At 39.7% G+C, this 18,416-nt stretch overlaps 2 protein-coding genes and 2 long non-coding RNA genes across 4 annotated transcripts in view; 3 read left to right on the plus strand and 1 right to left on the minus strand.

The window, feature by feature from the left end:
• LOC145444422 (uncharacterized) overlaps positions 1-18,416 on the plus strand; it is a 153,812-nt gene that overhangs the window by 124,776 nt on the left and 10,620 nt on the right. The gene's annotated exons all lie outside the window — the stretch shown is intronic.
• Positions 1-18,416, minus strand: part of LOC145444408 (uncharacterized) — a 69,736-nt gene that overhangs the window by 14,364 nt on the left and 36,956 nt on the right. The window lies entirely within an intron of this gene.
• LOC145444074 (uncharacterized) lies at positions 216-8,660 on the plus strand. Its single transcript, XM_080321984.1, has 8 exons — positions 216-1,449; positions 1,533-1,637; positions 1,706-1,813; positions 1,874-2,015; positions 5,166-5,234; positions 5,543-6,364; positions 8,119-8,271; positions 8,560-8,660. Exons 2-8 carry the CDS (start codon positions 1,587-1,589, stop codon positions 8,658-8,660), a joined length of 1,446 nt encoding a protein of 481 aa, XP_080178110.1. The 5' UTR covers positions 216-1,449; positions 1,533-1,586.
• Positions 9,578-10,155, plus strand: LOC145444421 (uncharacterized). Its single transcript, XR_013916671.1, has 3 exons — positions 9,578-9,686; positions 9,736-9,928; positions 9,985-10,155. It is a non-coding gene; the product is annotated as an uncharacterized LOC145444421 (long non-coding RNA).

Below are 18,416 nucleotides of genomic sequence, written 5' to 3' on the forward strand. Positions count from 1 at the left end.
TGTGTCGAAGTCACATACAGTACGACTTCTCCGAATTGCTCTCCGCCTAAACTTGGGCCTTATAATATGGGGTAGGGTGCCATGCCATCATATTCTCTAGAACGGGGTCTTCTAGTAAACACAGGATTAGTATCGCATTTTCATATCAATACTATATATATCAATTTGCAGCTTTTTACAGCCCATGCGAACGAATTGGGACTTTTCAAAACTACTTACTTACTTGAGTAGATTTAAAGTCAGTCAATTCTACTTATACTTCCAGTAGTTTCAGGTTGCATGTGGAAGAAGTACTTCTACTACTAGTACTTGAGTAGATTTCCTGGCTACTTTGACCATCTCTGGAAATAGCATGTCTAGTCTACATACAAGTATGCAAGGACTAGGACTTGCAGTCTTTCATAATCATTTGGGCCTTGTTTTAAGCATGTTCGTTTTAAATTGCTTCCAGTTTTAAATGCAACCCTCACTACACCACGGTACATATAAATTGCCTGCTGATGCGGATCCGCTAAAATTCGAAAATTATGTCTCAGCATTCACAATTCGCAATGTAGAGGTAGGCCTGTATAGGACTCGCGAAAACCTAATACCACAATGCATTGCGAAGAATACAGCCACAACGTCGTCAAATCTGCATCGGCGCGACAGAAGATACTTTGGGGTATCGGTATCGATATTAACCTGAGAAATATATTTTGCTGTATTTTACCTGTGTTTCAATCCATTTTCTTTTCGTGGTGTCCGATTTCAGCCTTGAAAGTATTTTATTTATTTTATTCATTTATATATAACACCATCGTTTTGACGAGACTATTTCAATTGTGTTGAATCATTCCCAGCAAATCAGTGTCAAATTAATCAGCAATTTCATTGTCTCAACTCTATCACATCCCAGGTATCAAGATGTAAACCCGTGAAAAAGCATCAGGCATTCCTGAAACACGACATTCGGTCATATCAAAGCATCGAAATTTGCCACCGTAAATAATAAATTAACAAAAATGGTCGAAATTTCAATTTAAGATTGCGCCCTTCAATGGTCGGAATTGACCCAAATTATTTGTGCAGAGTTTTCTTAGACAGTCTGACACTTTTATCACTAAGCGAGTGAAATTGAAAAAAAATTAAACAACCCTACTTTGTAGCTCTAATTCTAATATCATTTAGAAAAACAGTAGCTCTTATTTTAATCGAATTCTAAAAAGCTGAAAACTTTCTATATGTCCAGGTCTGGACGTGACTTCGTTTCCGGTCGGTCAAGGACTTTTACCTATTTTAATGGTTTTGATTATTCTGATCTCAGTTGATACAATTGTAAATAACGAGTTACTTATATGAAAGTATTTTGATAAAGCTACCACATCGAAGCAGAAAGATACAGCAACATCTTGAGCGCATACATATATATAGAAGAATACGTTCAGGACGGGTTCATTGCTGGGACAGGTAAGTTGATCCATTTGGAAACATTCTCATTCAGGTGGGACCCTCAAACTTTTCTCCCATTCTGACCCTGCCTTTGTTTTTAGTTCATGTGACTCCATACCAAACTGGCAGAATCGGACTCCGATTTACGAGAGAGAATGGAGAAGTTGGTAGAATATTGCAAGAAAATTAAAGACGAAATATCACAGGTCCCGCCGCCCGTAACTTTACAAATATATCTTCCTGTTTTCTATTTTCCTTGATCAATCTTCTGAAGTCGATAGATAGTTTCATCTTGGAACTGCAGTTGCGAAAGAAATGTCTGTTCGAGGAAGTAGACGCGTTAATGGCCACGGAAAGCAACAGCAAGCACAAATCTATAAAAGTAAGTGAATCTGCGAAAAAAAAACACCGGTGGCGCCGCACAAACCAAAAACCTTTTCAGTTCACAAATGGCGACAAAAATGTTGTGCTTTCCGCAATACGCAATTTCGGTGTCGTTTATGATTATCCGCAGCTCGCATCGGGGTGTGACTTATCTCCGCAAGGGGTGCCAAGAGGCACGACTGGCGGCCCAGCAATATCAGGTTTGCTCAAATTCTTGAATGGGTTATGTTCAGAATTGCAAGCATCAGGGAAGCATTCACGTTATATGCTGAATTGTTAATTAAATGATGCGGCGTTTAGCTAATCCTAATGCTACAGGGACGCCTGTTTTTTTTTATCGTAGTAAAAATATGTTTAGCTATCGTTATAACCAACACCGTATAGCATGAGGTAGGATACCATTGTGCAGTTGGCATATAATTCTTGATTGCGTGTCATGCAAGACACTTCTATCTGTCAATGGGGGTCAGTACCGAAGTAATCAATCACTCTAATACTATAATATTCATTGTGCATTTTTTTCCTTCTAGGAATTGGGTGTCAATGTCGCCAACTTGTTCCTAATGGTGAACGGAATAAGACTGTAATACAATTGTTGGATGCAGACATGGGGTGGGGTACTTCATGAATGTAATCGATTGCGATTACGATTACTTATGAATCTCGCGATTACGATTACAATTACGATTACAGTTAAATCATGAAGTAGACCAGTGGTCGGGAACCTTTTTCGTTTGAAGAGCCATGTTAGCCCTATACTTTCCATTTTAACTCCCAAAGAGACATACATGTCAATCAATTGTTACGTCACAATCAAAAATTCGTGACGTCATCATAGTACTAATTCAAGCTCACTACATGGGATTCGCCGTGAGCGCCATATTTTCTCTGTACAAACTCGTAGGCTACTAATCATCCTGTGATAGCGCAATTCATCGTAAATAACCCATAATTTATATTTACTGGTTTTAATCTAAATACCTATAGCACTGATTCCGAAAATCTAGATATTGATCGACTTCTCCATTCGGCGGTAACATCAACGTTGCACTACACGCCTAAATTTTAACGGCAGGAAAGCTACGGGAAAGCTACTAATCCATTCGGACGTGGATAGCGAAGCGTTGTTTGTAATTTGAATTTGTAATTGGAAGGTCACTTTCAAGACAGTTCATTTTTCGGCGTAGATCAGGAAGACAATATGACAACTTGGTGCCTAAAAATAAACTTTTTGCCTCTGACTGACAACTTTTTACATGAAAAAAACTTTATTTTAACTTAATCTGGCATTCTGCAGAATTCCATTAGTTACATTACGCATTGTGTTAGAAATAATTAAAAAAATTGTGGTACATCAAAAGAGACTGTCCAACATTCTCTGGTAGAAAGTGTATGTCCTTACTAACTAGCTTTCCATTAATGGAAAAAGAGCGTTCAACAGCAGCAGTTGTAGGCTGACAACACTGAAGTTGTGCGTACGCTGCTGGTGACAAAACGTGTTGCTTCATTCTGGCAATGACGTATAGGCTACTCAGGGGTCATCAACACGCGGCCCGCGGGCCGCATGCGGCCCGCGAGGTCATATTCTGCGGCCCGCGACTTGATTTGAGATTTCGGAAGAAAGCTAAGAAAACACTTTGAAATGTTGAAATTGACGTGCAATGGTACAAACACTGCCAAGACCGAGACGCTTAGAAAACGGCTTAGGGTAGAAGTACTGAAACTGGGGGCTTAAAAGCAGCTGAAGGGGGCGCGAAGCTGCGGTTAACTGAAAATTTTTTCGCGCCGAGCGCGATTTACCTCGAACTCATAGTTATAGATTGCTCTGTGTATAATCCAGAATTCATTAGAATTCTCTCATGAACATTCGTAACCTTCCATGCCATCGAACTATCTGTTGGTATTACTAGCACGATGGATGCATTTTGTGATATGACGATAAGGGGGGGGGGGCGCGTAATTTTTCAGTATCATAAAGGGGGCATGTCTAAATAGGATTGAGAAGCACTGGCTTAGGGCTTCCCCACACGATCTAGCTTTACGTGGAGATCGTCTTTCAGCTAGTAACGTATCTCGCTAGCCCCCAAAAGCGTTTCCAGGTATATCCTGCACAGCTCAGAGTTCAAAATAAAATGAAATTGATTACCGTGATCCTTTATTGTATTTTGAGTCCTTAAAATATCACTTCTTTTGTTTTCAATATGCCAATTGCCTATGTTAGGTAGTACAGTGTGGTACTGACGTAGAGTTTCAAAACGTGGTTGAATACTTGATATCGATATAGAATTCATGCGGCCCGCGGCCGCTACAAAATTTGAAAAGTGGCCCGCGACCCGATTTGAGTTGGCGACCCCTGGGCTACATCATCATGCTGCACGTGCGCGCTGCTTCATCGCGTCAACCACAGTCATGAACTATCGCATATACAACACGCAAGATGTAATCGCTGGCTTAAACGCTACAGTCCAACAGGCGTGGTGCGCACTGAATGCAGGGGGCGTACTAATTTAGGGTGGAGTGAAAATAACTTTTTTTTCAAATCAAAAAAGGGGGTTCTTCCCGACAAATGAATTCAATAAAAAATTGATTTTTGGAATTGCCCAACTTTTCAGCTGGCAATCCCCAATTTCTGCGCGGGAGGGGGTGAAATTGCCCATCACGACAACCACTAGTCGTAGAGTCATGATATATAGCTCAAAAGCTGCAGAAACATCATGTTTATATAAGTCCTAAGAAGAAAGTTTTATCTATTGTGAACACAAAACGAGTTACAGCCAAAAAACACTAAAATTTTGAAGAGAGTAAATGGCGGGAGTTACTATGTTACATGTTAGTGTGATTTACTCAAGAACAGCAAAATAAATCAATCTCATTATGTACAAACGTACCGTCGTAGGCCTACGTACGAACAGCAAACTGACTCAGCAGGAGACGGCGTGCTGTGCTGCTCGTTAATTGGCAGCGCGTTACAATGATAATACGAATTACTGGGCGCGATGGCTGAAAGTGATGTGCGATTGGAAACAAAATGGAGAAAGGTGTGATTTCAAGTTTTCTATCGAGGAAGATTTTTTCCAGGGCTTGTTGTACCCATGTATAATACGCACCTCCCCTATTTTAGGGAAAAAATATCGGCACAATTTTGCGCATTATACATGGAAAATTGCGGTAACTACTTATAAATTCTAGCTGTTCCGTTTGATACGCAAGCCAATCCATTTGATACGCAAGCCAAAACAAACAAAAAGTCCATGGCAATATTACTAATGGTATGCTAGTGCAACATTGGTGAATGCCTACACTTTGTACATATACAATTAATAGTGACGCAATTGTACGTTCTATTTTAGATCAATCATCTGATACCGACGAATCATCTAGCACTGACAGTGACTCTATTGACGTATCCGATGAAACCGGTACATTTTCTAAGAATTTTAAAAATACGTTTTCAAAATATGTTTCCGAATTATGTAGTATCTTGATTTCGTAGCTAATTCATTTTTGGTATTGATAAGCTTGCGTTCATTGTTTCATCGGGATCATGAAGACTTTTGAAAAGAGCGTTACATCATTTGTCACAGCATGCAGTTAGACGTTTCCAAAGTATTTATAGGTCAAGAAAGTAATAGGCCTACCTAAATGAACATAAAAGTTATTGGTTTCATCAAAATAGCTAAAAAAAAGGATTGGCTTATTTACGATTGTATAAATTTAAATTTTGCAGAATTGAAGAACCTCTCCGATACTATTGTGATGTTTCCACAGAGATGCTTGAGCAAGTGCAAAAATGTGTACCAAGGAGAAATATTAAGTCGTGTACTGAGTAATCGCCAATGTGCAATTAAATTCCCGCAAGAAACTGATCAGACTAACAAAGAAGTGAAGATTCTCGAAAAACTTGGAACGCATACGCACGTGATATCACTCATCCAATCTGGCGCCGTCGACAGCATATTCAATGAGAGATTTCTAGTGTTGGAGTTATGCTGTAAAGATGATTTGAATCAATATTTAACAAACACATCTTACAACTTGCAACTGAGTTTGAGATACTGCATACAAATTATCGAAGGCATGAAATACATTCACGATAAATGTATTATCCACAAAGACTTGAAACCTGCAAACATTTTGCTCACACTGGACCAGCAACGTGTAAAAATTGCCGATTTTGGTATAAGCCAGGAAATCAAGTCGAAACGTTCAATGGTTTTTTGTGAATATAGGTTTGGTACTGTTGGATACCGCTCTCCTGAAAGTTTTGGAAATGCTTACATATCATTAAAATCAGACACTTTCTCTTTGGGAGCTCTATTTCACTACATTATGAGCTATGGAAAATCCTCATTCGGACCTGAGCCGGATTTGAGGGATTCCAATATAATTAAGGGGAATGTCCGTATTGCTCACCTATTAGTTCCGAACCCTAATACCTTTTCACACTTATTCAAATTGATGATGAGCAAAGAACGCCGCTACCGCCCGACTATTTGGCAGATTGAAGATCATCCCTGTTGGAGATTAGAAGACCATGATTGTGAATTTGGTAAATACCAGATAACATATTCCTTCATCATACGCCATAATTCCAACGAAAATTAAGTTGCTTTTGTCTTATTTTGTTATCCTTACGTTACCAACAAAATGGCAGAGTTTTTTTTTGTGTATTTGGTTTCCTTCGCTGTTGTACACAGATTCGTTTTCGACATTTTAGTGTGTTTCAGTGCTAGGGTCATGGATAAGAGCAGCGTCTTGATCAATATTGGCAATTCTTAATGATGGTAAAGTATTCAACTGATAAATATTCAGCAATTGGATTCTTTAGGTCTCTCTCTATCGCAATCTTGTTTAATTTTGGAAGATCACACTTATAGTGGGAAAGACATCATTCCGACCACGGTAGTCTTCATGATAAAACTCTTAACACAGTGGAGTCGATATTTTTTCATTTTATTTTTGTGATGTTGCTATCAAATGCCCCTGATTATTTTTTGTTCATACGATGCTGTACATATATTTTCAAAGTTTTGCCATATTCCATTGTCTGGTTCGTGTGCAAGGGCAGCCTTCACTAGATTTAAATGGGCAATAATAAGGATAAGAAAGCGGGTGAATTTTGTTCATCTGACCTTTGCTTCATAACCTCAATCTCATTCAGGTTTGTAACCAAGTCCCAAGGCTCCGAGTCACAAGTGACTTTAATAGTTTTGACTCGAGTCAAATCGAGTCATTTTCAATTCATCACCGAGTCACATCGTAGTCCAAGTCATTGAGCAACAAGTCGAATCCGAGTCATAGTATTAAGTCTTGAGTCTGAGTACAAGTCGTTTACTGTTCAGTATCGATTTCAAGTCAGGTCCAACTTACTTTTATGAAACGCTTGAATGAAAGTCTCGAATAATAATATGCTCATTTTTCACACTCTAAAGAAAACAGTTAAATACGGTTTCTGGGCCTATTTTGCAGTTATCGGTCCTGATCCATACGAGACTTGGATAATTTATGTATAGTTATGTTGAGTCATATGACTTGGTCCAACACTAGTACAAGTCAAGTCAATACACAAATTGACCCGAGTCGAGTCAAGTCGAGTCAAAAAGAAAGTACAAGTCATTACAACCCTTAGCTCATTTACTGGGACAATTCATCATTATAACTATGGTAGCGTTCGGTATAAATCCCTGGCTATAATCTTATAGAGCGTTATATGATAATTCTATTCAACAATTGGAACTCCTCTGATTCTATCTTCAACCAATACATTTACTTGATGTGGTATTCAGTTATTTTTCATTTGTGAATGTGCAAACATCCCACTGTGAATATTATTGCTGGCAAGCAAAGGGGTACTTCCGTCGATGTTTTATCAATAAAAATTCCATTAACATTGCGCCGCCTCATGTGATGAGTAGTGATCGTACTGATGAGTGTTCCTATTCACAATGGTGTGCAGAATTCGCATGGACTAATGTCGATGACATCGACATCTGCAACATGTTACGTTTTGAGTCCATCCCATTTTTAGTAGTCTCTATGCATCCCACTATGTAGTCCAGTGGTTTCCAAACTGTGAGCCGCGGCACGCTGATGTGTCACCTACAGGCTTGGCGGTAGTAATCCCGTTTCAGTGATTTTGGCTTGGCCATCTAAACATTTTTGTGATGAGCCTGTTCGGTTATTTTCGTAGTAGTCGACCCTTTTTGGTAATTCCAACACATTGGATGAAATAGAGGGATGAGGCTATATTCCTCTTCTTCATCATTAGACTGAAACAAAATATGGATGTCAATTTTTTTTTAGATTATGGATGTGTGGATGAGATCGATGACTCAAATGATGAAAGAGCTCATTCGCCACAGGTAGAAGTTGTTGACCCATTCGATGAATTTGCCAATTTAAGTGAGATGCTCAAAATTCTGGAAGCAGAGGAAGAAAGAATACAGAATAATATGGGTAAGTAAAAAGCCTGTAACTAACATGTACATGTATAAGTACCCAATATCCAACCTATCCAGGGCTCTTCTGACCACGGACTTATTGTTTAATAAAACTGGTATTAATCTAAGCTCGTGTCGGACTGATTCCGAGAATAAAACTCTTGTCGGGACAATGGACCTACCCCGAAATGGCCCCGAAAGTTTGAAAATCGGTATTCTACTAAAAAATCGCTTGACGCAATTGGTCATTATTCATTGTCATTGTCATGGTCATTGTGCGGGTTATGCTATTGATCAGTGGCAGATACGAAAGTCATTTCATCAGCCAGGGGCCTGTTGGAAGTGATTCGCGTGAAGGCTGGTCGCGGACATCAGGCTCCTGATCGACTTTGCAGCAATGCATAGCATGCAAGCGTTACAATGATAAGACTATGTTACAGTATGTATCATTTGATCGATTTTTTTATACAACTTTGTTTTACTGGCGCCAAGTTCGAAAATATAAATATTTTTTGTAACATCGATACTTTTGAATTTTTCATACGCCCTTATTTTTTCTGAAGACTACTTTTACCTACCGGTATGTCAAAATTGTGTTTTTTAGTATTTTTTGAAACTAAAATATGGAATATCTCAAAGAATCGAGCCAATTCGGAAAAACCAATGTCATTTTTGGATATTGCGACCTGCAAATACCCCAAAACCATTGAAAATTTCTTTGTACCAAAATTTGTGTTGACCAGTGTTATCTTTTCATAGAAAAAGTATAAAAAGCTAAGATTTACTTCGTACCATGTAATGTCCAAGGGTATATAAAGAGAATGGCCTTTTCAAGGGTGTAAATATATTTTTTTCTAAAGCCAATCTAGCAAAACTGATGTGAACAGCAACCTTGAAAACCCTAGAAACGGCTCCTAGATGATCTGCCAAAAAAATTATTTGCATTTTATTGACCAGTAGGGCATTTTTTTAAAAAACTTTTTTCCTAAATCTTGCTGGCTGGCGATTAAATTGTTAGGTTGCCTAAAAAACGGCGCACACCAAATTGGAAATCATTCCAACCGGTGATTGCGGAGTTCTTATAGTTTGAAATTTTTAATTTACTAAAAAATGCCAAAATCTTTTTTTTTTAATTTTTGTTGCACTAAAACGGATCATGCTCCTGATTTTTGACAAAGTTCTCTCCAAACGATTCCATTCAGAACGACGATCCGTGGCAGAATTCTTGCAGCGATATCGGGACAGAGGACGAGTGATGAAGTGATTGGCTTTAGTTTCGTCATAAAGCTCGAAATGTAATCGTTTGAATCCGTTCGCAGATGTTTCGGGACTAAAGGCAATGTCGTAGGTCAGGTGGATTTTCCACAAGGCGTTTGCTCAACGGCCTCTGACGATCTCGTGGTCGCAGATTCCTTCAATCATCGGATTCAGGTTCGTGTTTTGTTTCGACAACTTTTCTACGCAACAATCGCGCTTCCAGATCTTCGACGTCAACGGACAAGTCAAGGGATGCTTCGGAAGCGAAGGAACAGCAGATGGACAATTCTCGCACGTGGCAGACGTGTCTGTGACGGCACGCGGACATATTGTCGCCTCGGACTATAGCAATCATCGAATTCAAATATTCGACGAACAAGGAAGGTTCGTTCGGAAGTTCGGCAGCAAAGGAACAGGTGACGTGTGCGTGACGTCACAGTGGCCAGTGGCAGTGAATTTGGCCCTGTTTCAGGAGACGGAAAACTGAACAATCCTATCGGAGTCGCAACGGACGACAAAGGTTTGATCTACGTTTGTGACAGAGGCAATCGCCGAGTTCAAGTCTTTTCGAAGGAGGGAAAGTTCGTTCGGCAGTTCGCTCCTGAAAGTTTGAAAGATCCGGGTTATATTTCCGTGTCTTCAAACGGCAGAGTACGTGAGATGTTAATCCCATCTGAACTCTCGTGAATTTCCGCCTTTTCGCAGGTGGTCGTCAGTGACTTCGCCAATAACAAAGTCCAAGTCTTCGATTTGCACGGCCGCCATCTTTTCCAGTTTGGGACGAGAGGAACGGACGAGGGTCAGTTCAAGAGCCCGCGAGGTGTCGCCACAGACCATCACGGCAACATAATCGTGTGCGACAAGTTCAACAACCGCGTTCAGGTTTTCACGAGCGACGGAGAGTTCGTGGCTTGTTTCCAGAGGAAGGGTTCTGATCCTGGTCAGATGAAGGAGCCGACTGGGGTTTGCCTTTTGGCAGACGGACGGGTCGCGGTCACTGACAGTGGCAACCACAGAGTGCAGATATTTTGAACAACGTGATTTTGATGTTCTCTCCAGCCACGAGCGTTCCTACGACGCGAGCTTGATCCCGACTCAATTGCAGTAAATTGGAGTAAATTCAATTGTGGAGTAAATTCATTTGTGGTGGTGTTCTGAAGAATATGGCTGCGGCCAATTTGTATTTTCCATTTCAACTTTCAATTTGATACCGCATCATTTTTAGTGCAGCGCCCCTTTAATGGATGAATTCGATCAATAATATCGCTACTTGCATATATTGGGGGTCGCCTCTGTAGTATAGGCCTACCACTGGGTTCATTTGGCAAGGACACGATTATTCAGCGTTTAGAAGCGAACCCGCCTCCGTCATTTTGTGCAAAGGTCTTCATCGCGGACAATGTCGGACGACACGTTATACAGTTCGACTGAATTCTGTAAATTACGCGTATTCATAATTTTCAGGAGTGGGCTAAGGGCCGGAGAGAGTTGAACTATAGATTATGACTGGAGTGACGACTCGATTGTTCTCCCATTGTCTGCCCGCAGAATGGTCATGATCAGATAGCTGCACCCAAAATAGCATCACGTTGTACCTGTTTCTACAGCGGTCAAGGCGGTTTGCGTGTATCTGTCGAAGCTGCGTTCACTTTAGTTTAGGGTTACCATATTTTTGTGGATCAAATTCCGGACACTCTTCAGCGCCATCTAGCGAATTTTACTATGATGTTTGACATATTGTCTGTCGTTATGACGTAACACTAGCAAGCTATGCCTGACGACCAGAGGTAGTCACGATACTGATCAGGAGCGTATGTGGTTGTGTATTAGAACCAGAACCGAAACAAAAAAAACTTCTGCCCCCTTCCGCCCATATAAACACTGATCTTGGGCCCACCATAGGGTATTCTATTCAATGCAACGACTACTTCACCTCGGAATAAAAAGCGCGCAATTACAACACACGCGCGTCCTCGAAGAACAAATACCAGCATATAATCGAGACTGAATACAACAAAACGCATCGCATTATCAAATATGCCGTGATAATGATGATGAACTTCAGGGCCTAGGGGGCTTACTATATGCATCTGGATCCTATATTCTTCCGGCCGTAAAATTTTTTGAGAATGAAATATCCCAATAATATTGGTTCTTCCATATATTAATATGAAATGTTGATCCTCTCTCCGCCCACGTAATCAAAGTTAGCGGTAGAACTGGTGGAGATGATAGTAGTATATACGATCGCTCGCATGACGCAATGGGTTTCTTATGGGCCCGCTCGCACATCGTATTGAAAACTCGTGTTGGCATATCGTACTTTTGGACCCCCCCTATCGCTCGCACATCGTAATGTGTTCTTATGGGTGCGCTCGCACATCGTACTTTCAAGTATAGGCTGCGGCGGTGACTCGTATTGAAAACTCGTGTTGGCATATCGTACTTTCGGGTGTAGGCATCTCTCGCACATCGTACTTTCGCATGTCGTACTTTCGCGTATAGGCTGTGTTGGTGATTCGCCATGTGTTCTTATGGGTGCGGTCGTGATGCGCACTTTCAACCATCTCTCGCGCGGTGTTGAATATGTATGAGTCACCAACAATAACCGCACAAACGGAAACGTGGCTTGTTGTGAGGATTAAGCAGTGCGACCTATATTTCGAATGACCTGCGCGCTGAATTGTTTCCGTGCAGCTGTGTGCTACTATCGATTATTACACTAGGTCAGTCAGTGCGAAATAGTTTGCTAAATCTAGGAATCACTTCCAAGGTAATATTTTGGTAATTAGTTTACTGCAGAGCCGGCGTAGACGGTGATTCGAATATCAACAATAACCGCGTTCACAAACTAACACTTCAAAAATGTGTGAAATAGTTTGCAAAACCCCGCGATCGCTGACAAGATAATGTCTCGGACATAACCATCTTTCGCGACTTGGTGTTACAGGCATATCGATCGCTCACGCGGTGAAATATTCGTGAGCATCACTCGCAGAATTATATTTTGGTAATTATTTTGTCACAGAGCCGGCGTAGACGACGATTCCAACACCAACAATAACCGTGCACACAAACTAACACTTCAAAAAAGGTGTGAAATATTTGTAAAATGCTAAGATCACTCACAAGATAATGTCCCAGACATAACCATCATTCGTGACTTGATGTTACATACATACCAATCGCTCACAAGGTAATATTTTGATAGTTTGGTACGGAACTTGATTTCACTCGTAAGATTTAACAAGTAACGAATAACAGACCGCCAGTGTCGGTAACTTGAATAGCGACAAATTGTTACTTATTTCCGCTCTAACCCTAATCCTTTGCGAAGTGAACGCTTATTCAAAAGGGTGTGATATAATTTTAAAATCCAACGACCACTCACCGGATAATGCTTCAGACATAGCAATCCCTCATACCCGCTCACAAGGTAATATTTCGGTAATTAGTTTGTCCCAGAACCGCCGCAGACGGTGATTCGAAAACCAACAATTTGTCACTTGCCCGCGATCGCTATATGTTTCACGCCTCTCGAATAGTGGCTGACTTTAGTTGCGTGATAAGATCCATGAAAATATTCAATCAATGTGTTAGTTTGTCAACTTGAAATGTAACTCACTACACAAATCAAGTTGAATCGTATTTGAATGTATTGATTCGACCCAACTCAAATCCTTTGACAAATCCTATTAACGCGATCTGTTGAATCGAACGTAACCTGAATATTACTGACGCCAACATTCACCCGCATCGGATCATTCACACATTCCGCTGTTTTAACACTTATAGAATCAATACCAACTATCTCTAACCCGATAATATTCAATCATTTTGGTAATTTGCCAACTTTAAATCCATTCGCGGGATGTACTAAAGGTAAATCCAAATAATCCAGAATGAAATATTTGGACTTTGACATTGCGCGAATTGAAATAGGTTTGACAAACATGACTACCAACTTTCACCCAGTCACATTTCAAGATTATACTTTGAAACAATCCTTGAAACTGACAACTCTATTCATGACTCCGTTTCCGTTTGTAAAATAGAGTTTCAGAAATACTATCGCGATATTTTAATGTGTTACTACACACAATCGAATCAGTCAATGAAATACCACCTGTTGTAAATATTTCTAACTTGACAACCACTTGTGCATACCGTGATCAAGTTGCGACGCGATGAGTTAAATCGGGATATATCAATCTATTTGTCGAAACCTTGAACAAACTATCAGGTTATTTTTTGTTGTAATCGAGTGAACGGAAATAGTATTACGTCTCAACATTTTAACATCTTCCCATACACAAAAGAGTAAAATACAAAAAAAAAACTTGTCAAGTCAATCCGTTTGTAACTTACCCAACCAAAGCAAAAAGTATCCTTATGAAAAGTAGACAAGACTACGTGAGTAATCACCACAATCCAAAATCCAGAGCAAGTTCGGTTGCATTCATAGTCCACCAACTCGTATTTTTATTCCACTTTAAAAGTCGTTACTATTCCGCAAGACAAAGAAATTACTATGTGGTATATTTTGTAAGACAAAAGTAATTACTTCTCAGTGTCGGCGACTTGAGATTAACATAATATGTTTGAGTATACGAGATTTGACAGTCTGACCATCGTAGTTGAGAATTCATTTCTTACAATCGAACACAGGTGTTATATCAAAAGTGATCATACTGTAAACATAAGGATTGACGCATTGATTTGACGTATGTAATAGTTGATCACGACTTGATTATTAAATTATTCGCGTTAATTAGACCCGCGTTGTGTTGAAAGTTATGACAGTAACAAACTTTTCGGAAACGTTGTTATTAACATATTGATTTGTAAAACTATACTTGTCTGAAATGTTCTTGATTTGGAAGATATTCCGTGTTGGTACAAATCACTCTGCGTATTGTGGATATCAGAAAATATTTTACAAATGTAATTGTTTCAGTACCCAAGACTAAAGATGAAACAACAATTTCGTTTGCTGATTAACAACCGGTGCAATACTTTATCATCATATTCCGCGGTGAGAATTGAAACACTTTCGCGCATTACCCGGTGTCAAGATATCACACTAGGTGAATTGACATACCGCCGCTTGAATAATACCTAATCCGTTCGCACCATTTCACATACTTTGATCATTACAAAAGTAAATTGTGATATGTTTGTTAGATGCATCCAATTCAGTTAGAAATTTCTGGTGCACAACAATCGTAATATCAAAAAAGTACTTGCTACACTGTTATTTGCTAAACGTGTTTTGCATTGTTGTTCATTTGTAGTATTGATTGAAATTGTTCTTGAACCCTCAAATAATAATTCCTGACATTAAACCAAGCCGCTGAAAGTCGTTACCATCACGAAGATACAATGTGTACGATGTTTGTCAAATGTGTCCTACCTGGCCAACAGAAAACAATTTTTACTCACTCGAAATGAAACCAATGTGATGGTCTCCATTCGATATTTTGTTTGTATCAAATTCTTTGCAATGAACACATTTGCGTGGTTGAGCTTTACATCATCAAGCTGTTATTTGTAAATCAAGATTTCGGTAAACTTGTAAATGTATCGTTTAACTAACCGACATTTAGTGATTGGGGAACATACCAGACGATACACATCCATCTCCGAAATACTGCATTGATCTTAATATCCATCATCGTGATAATCGAAGTACATTTCTTTCGAATTCGTAACAACCGACTACGACATGATAAATTTTTGACAAGTTATGCTTAGAAGATTGGTTGCATATCGCGAAAAAAATAATATACCACTCACATTGATACTGTTACTCCATCGATCGATATTTTCAAACGAGTAAAATTTATTACTTGAGTTTCCCCGCTTAATGTAAATGAAAACTCAGCCGTCTTTTAACATCACAAAGACGGTGTGGGTGTGATGACATTCGATCTACATCAAAACTACCGGCTATGATAATGTCTGTGGATCGATGTTTGTATACCAGCACATTGCATGCAATGTCACACACCTCCATTTACGCGTATACTGATATGGGCAAACAAGCGCGACGTATGTCTGGATGGTATTTTTTCGTGGAAACACAGGGTGTAACATGTTTACTTTGAATATTGTTCATTGGTTTATCGATTCAGAGTTGATATCCGGATCCGGTTACATACTTTATCAGGGTTTCCGATTTCACACTGAATGTCGAGACATACATGACCAATAAAGACACAATATAGTAAACACGCGGGGGAAAACTCGACCTGGAATTTGTTATCACGTAGTCTTGTCTACTTTTCATAAGGATACTTTTTGCTTTGGTTGGGTAAGTTACAAACGGATTGACTTGACAAGTTTTTTTTTTGTATTTTACTCTTTTGTGTATGGGAAGATGTTAAAATGTTGAGACGTAATACTATTTCCGTTCACTCGATTACAACAAAAAATAACCTGATAGTTTGTTCAAGGTTTCGACAAATAGATTGATATATCCCGATTTAACTCATCGCGTCGCAACTTGATCACGGTATGCACAAGTGGTTGTCAAGTTAGAAATATTTACAACAGGTGGTATTTCATTGACTGATTCGATTGTGTGTAGTAACACATTAAAATATCGCGATAGTATTTCTGAAACTCTATTTTACAAACGGAAACGGAGTCATGAATAGAGTTGTCAGTTTCAAGGATTGTTTCAAAGTATAATCTTGAAATGTGACTGGGTGAAAGTTGGTAGTCATGTTTGTCAAACCTATTTCAATTCGCGCAATGTCAAAGTCCAAATATTTCATTCTGGATTATTTGGATTTACCTTTAGTACATCCCGCGAATGGATTTAAAGTTGGCAAATTACCAAAATGATTGAATATTATCGGGTTAGAGATAGTTGGTATTGATTCTATAAGTGTTAAAACAGCGGAATGTGTGAATGATCCGATGCGGGTGAATGTTGGCGTCAGTAATATTCAGGTTACGTTCGATTCAACAGATCGCGTTAATAGGATTTGTCAAAGGATTTGAGTTGGGTCGAATCAATACATTCAAATACGATTCAACTTGATTTGTGTAGTGAGTTACATTTCAAGTTGACAAACTAACACATTGATTGAATATTTTCATGGATCTTATCACGCAACTAAAGTCAGCCACTATTCGAGAGGCGTGAAACATATAGCGATCGCGGGCAAGTGACAAATTGTTGGTTTTCGAATCACCGTCTGCGGCGGTTCTGGGACAAACTAATTACCGAAATATTACCTTGTGAGCGGGTATGAGGGATTGCTATGTCTGAAGCATTATCCGGTGAGTGGTCGTTGGATTTTAAAATTATATCACACCCTTTTGAATAAGCGTTCACTTCGCAAAGGATTAGGGTTAGAGCGGAAATAAGTAACAATTTGTCGCTATTCAAGTTACCGACACTGGCGGTCTGTTATTCGTTACTTGTTAAATCTTACGAGTGAAATCAAGTTCCGTACCAAACTATCAAAATATTACCTTGTGAGCGATTGGTATGTATGTAACATCAAGTCACGAATGATGGTTATGTCTGGGACATTATCTTGTGAGTGATCTTAGCATTTTACAAATATTTCACACCTTTTTTGAAGTGTTAGTTTGTGTGCACGGTTATTGTTGGTGTTGGAATCGTCGTCTACGCCGGCTCTGTGACAAAATAATTACCAAAATATAATTCTGCGAGTGATGCTCACGAATATTTCACCGCGTGAGCGATCGATATGCCTGTAACACCAAGTCGCGAAAGATGGTTATGTCCGAGACATTATCTTGTCAGCGATCGCGGGGTTTTGCAAACTATTTCACACATTTTTGAAGTGTTAGTTTGTGAACGCGGTTATTGTTGATATTCGAATCACCGTCTACGCCGGCTCTGCAGTAAACTAATTACCAAAATATTACCTTGGAAGTGATTCCTAGATTTAGCAAACTATTTCGCACTGACTGACCTAGTGTAATAATCGATAGTAGCACACAGCTGCACGGAAACAATTCAGCGCGCAGGTCATTCGAAATATAGGTCGCACTGCTTAATCCTCACAACAAGCCACGTTTCCGTTTGTGCGGTTATTGTTGGTGACTCATACATATTCAACACCGCGCGAGAGATGGTTGAAAGTGCGCATCACGACCGCACCCATAAGAACACATGGCGAATCACCAACACAGCCTATACGCGAAAGTACGACATGCGAAAGTACGATGTGCGAGAGATGCCTACACCCGAAAGTACGATATGCCAACACGAGTTTTCAATACGAGTCACCGCCGCAGCCTATACTTGAAAGTACGATGTGCGAGCGCACCCATAAGAACACATTACGATGTGCGAGCGATAGGGGGGGTCCAAAAGTACGATATGCCAACACGAGTTTTCAATACGATGTGCGAGCGGGCCCATAAGAAACCCATTGCGTCATGCGAGCGATCGTATATACTACTGATGATGGCAACATAATTGCACATCGTAAAGTTCATGTCGCACGGATAAGACTTATGAGCCTGTATGCCAGTCCGCCCCATCAGGTTGCACATCTGGTGGATTTCAACCCTCTGTGGTCGCGATTTCCAATTTGAAAATGTTTCGTGGCCCAGTGCCTTTGCATAGACTTACTAACGACATATTTTGGGAGCCGATTACGTTCAACATCCTCAGAACCTCGGAATAAAGGCAAGCGACCAGGTTTAGAACCACTATCTTTGACTAAAGCATCTAAATGGCCTTAACTAACCCTACAAATATACCAATCTTCTATAATTGCGATTACAATTAGACTTATTTCAGTATAAATGATGGTTATTTTTATTTATTTTTGATCCAATTTCTTTGCGAGGGTGGGCGTCACAATAAAAAATTTCAGAAAAATTTCAATGAAAAATTTCAAAAATTTCATTTCA

This window comes from Botryllus schlosseri, chromosome 8 (assembly GCF_051294905.1).
Source record: "Botryllus schlosseri isolate E-star chromosome 8, Bs_hap1, whole genome shotgun sequence".
Classification (NCBI taxonomy): domain Eukaryota; kingdom Metazoa; phylum Chordata; class Ascidiacea; order Stolidobranchia; family Styelidae; genus Botryllus; species Botryllus schlosseri.

What these genes read in the sequence shown, in the direction of transcription:
- LOC145444074 (XM_080321984.1), top strand. Translation starts at nt 1,587, where the DNA reads ATGGAGAAGTTGGTAGAATATTGCAAGAAAATTAAAGACGAAATATCA. An exon ending in TGACGTATCCGATGAAACCG is followed by an intron (nt 5,235 to 5,542) that starts GTACATTTTCTA and finishes TAAATTTTGCAG; the next exon opens with AATTGAAGAACCTCTCCGAT. An exon ending in AGACCATGATTGTGAATTTG is followed by an intron (nt 6,365 to 8,118) that starts GTAAATACCAGA and finishes ATTTTTTTTTAG; the next exon opens with ATTATGGATGTGTGGATGAG.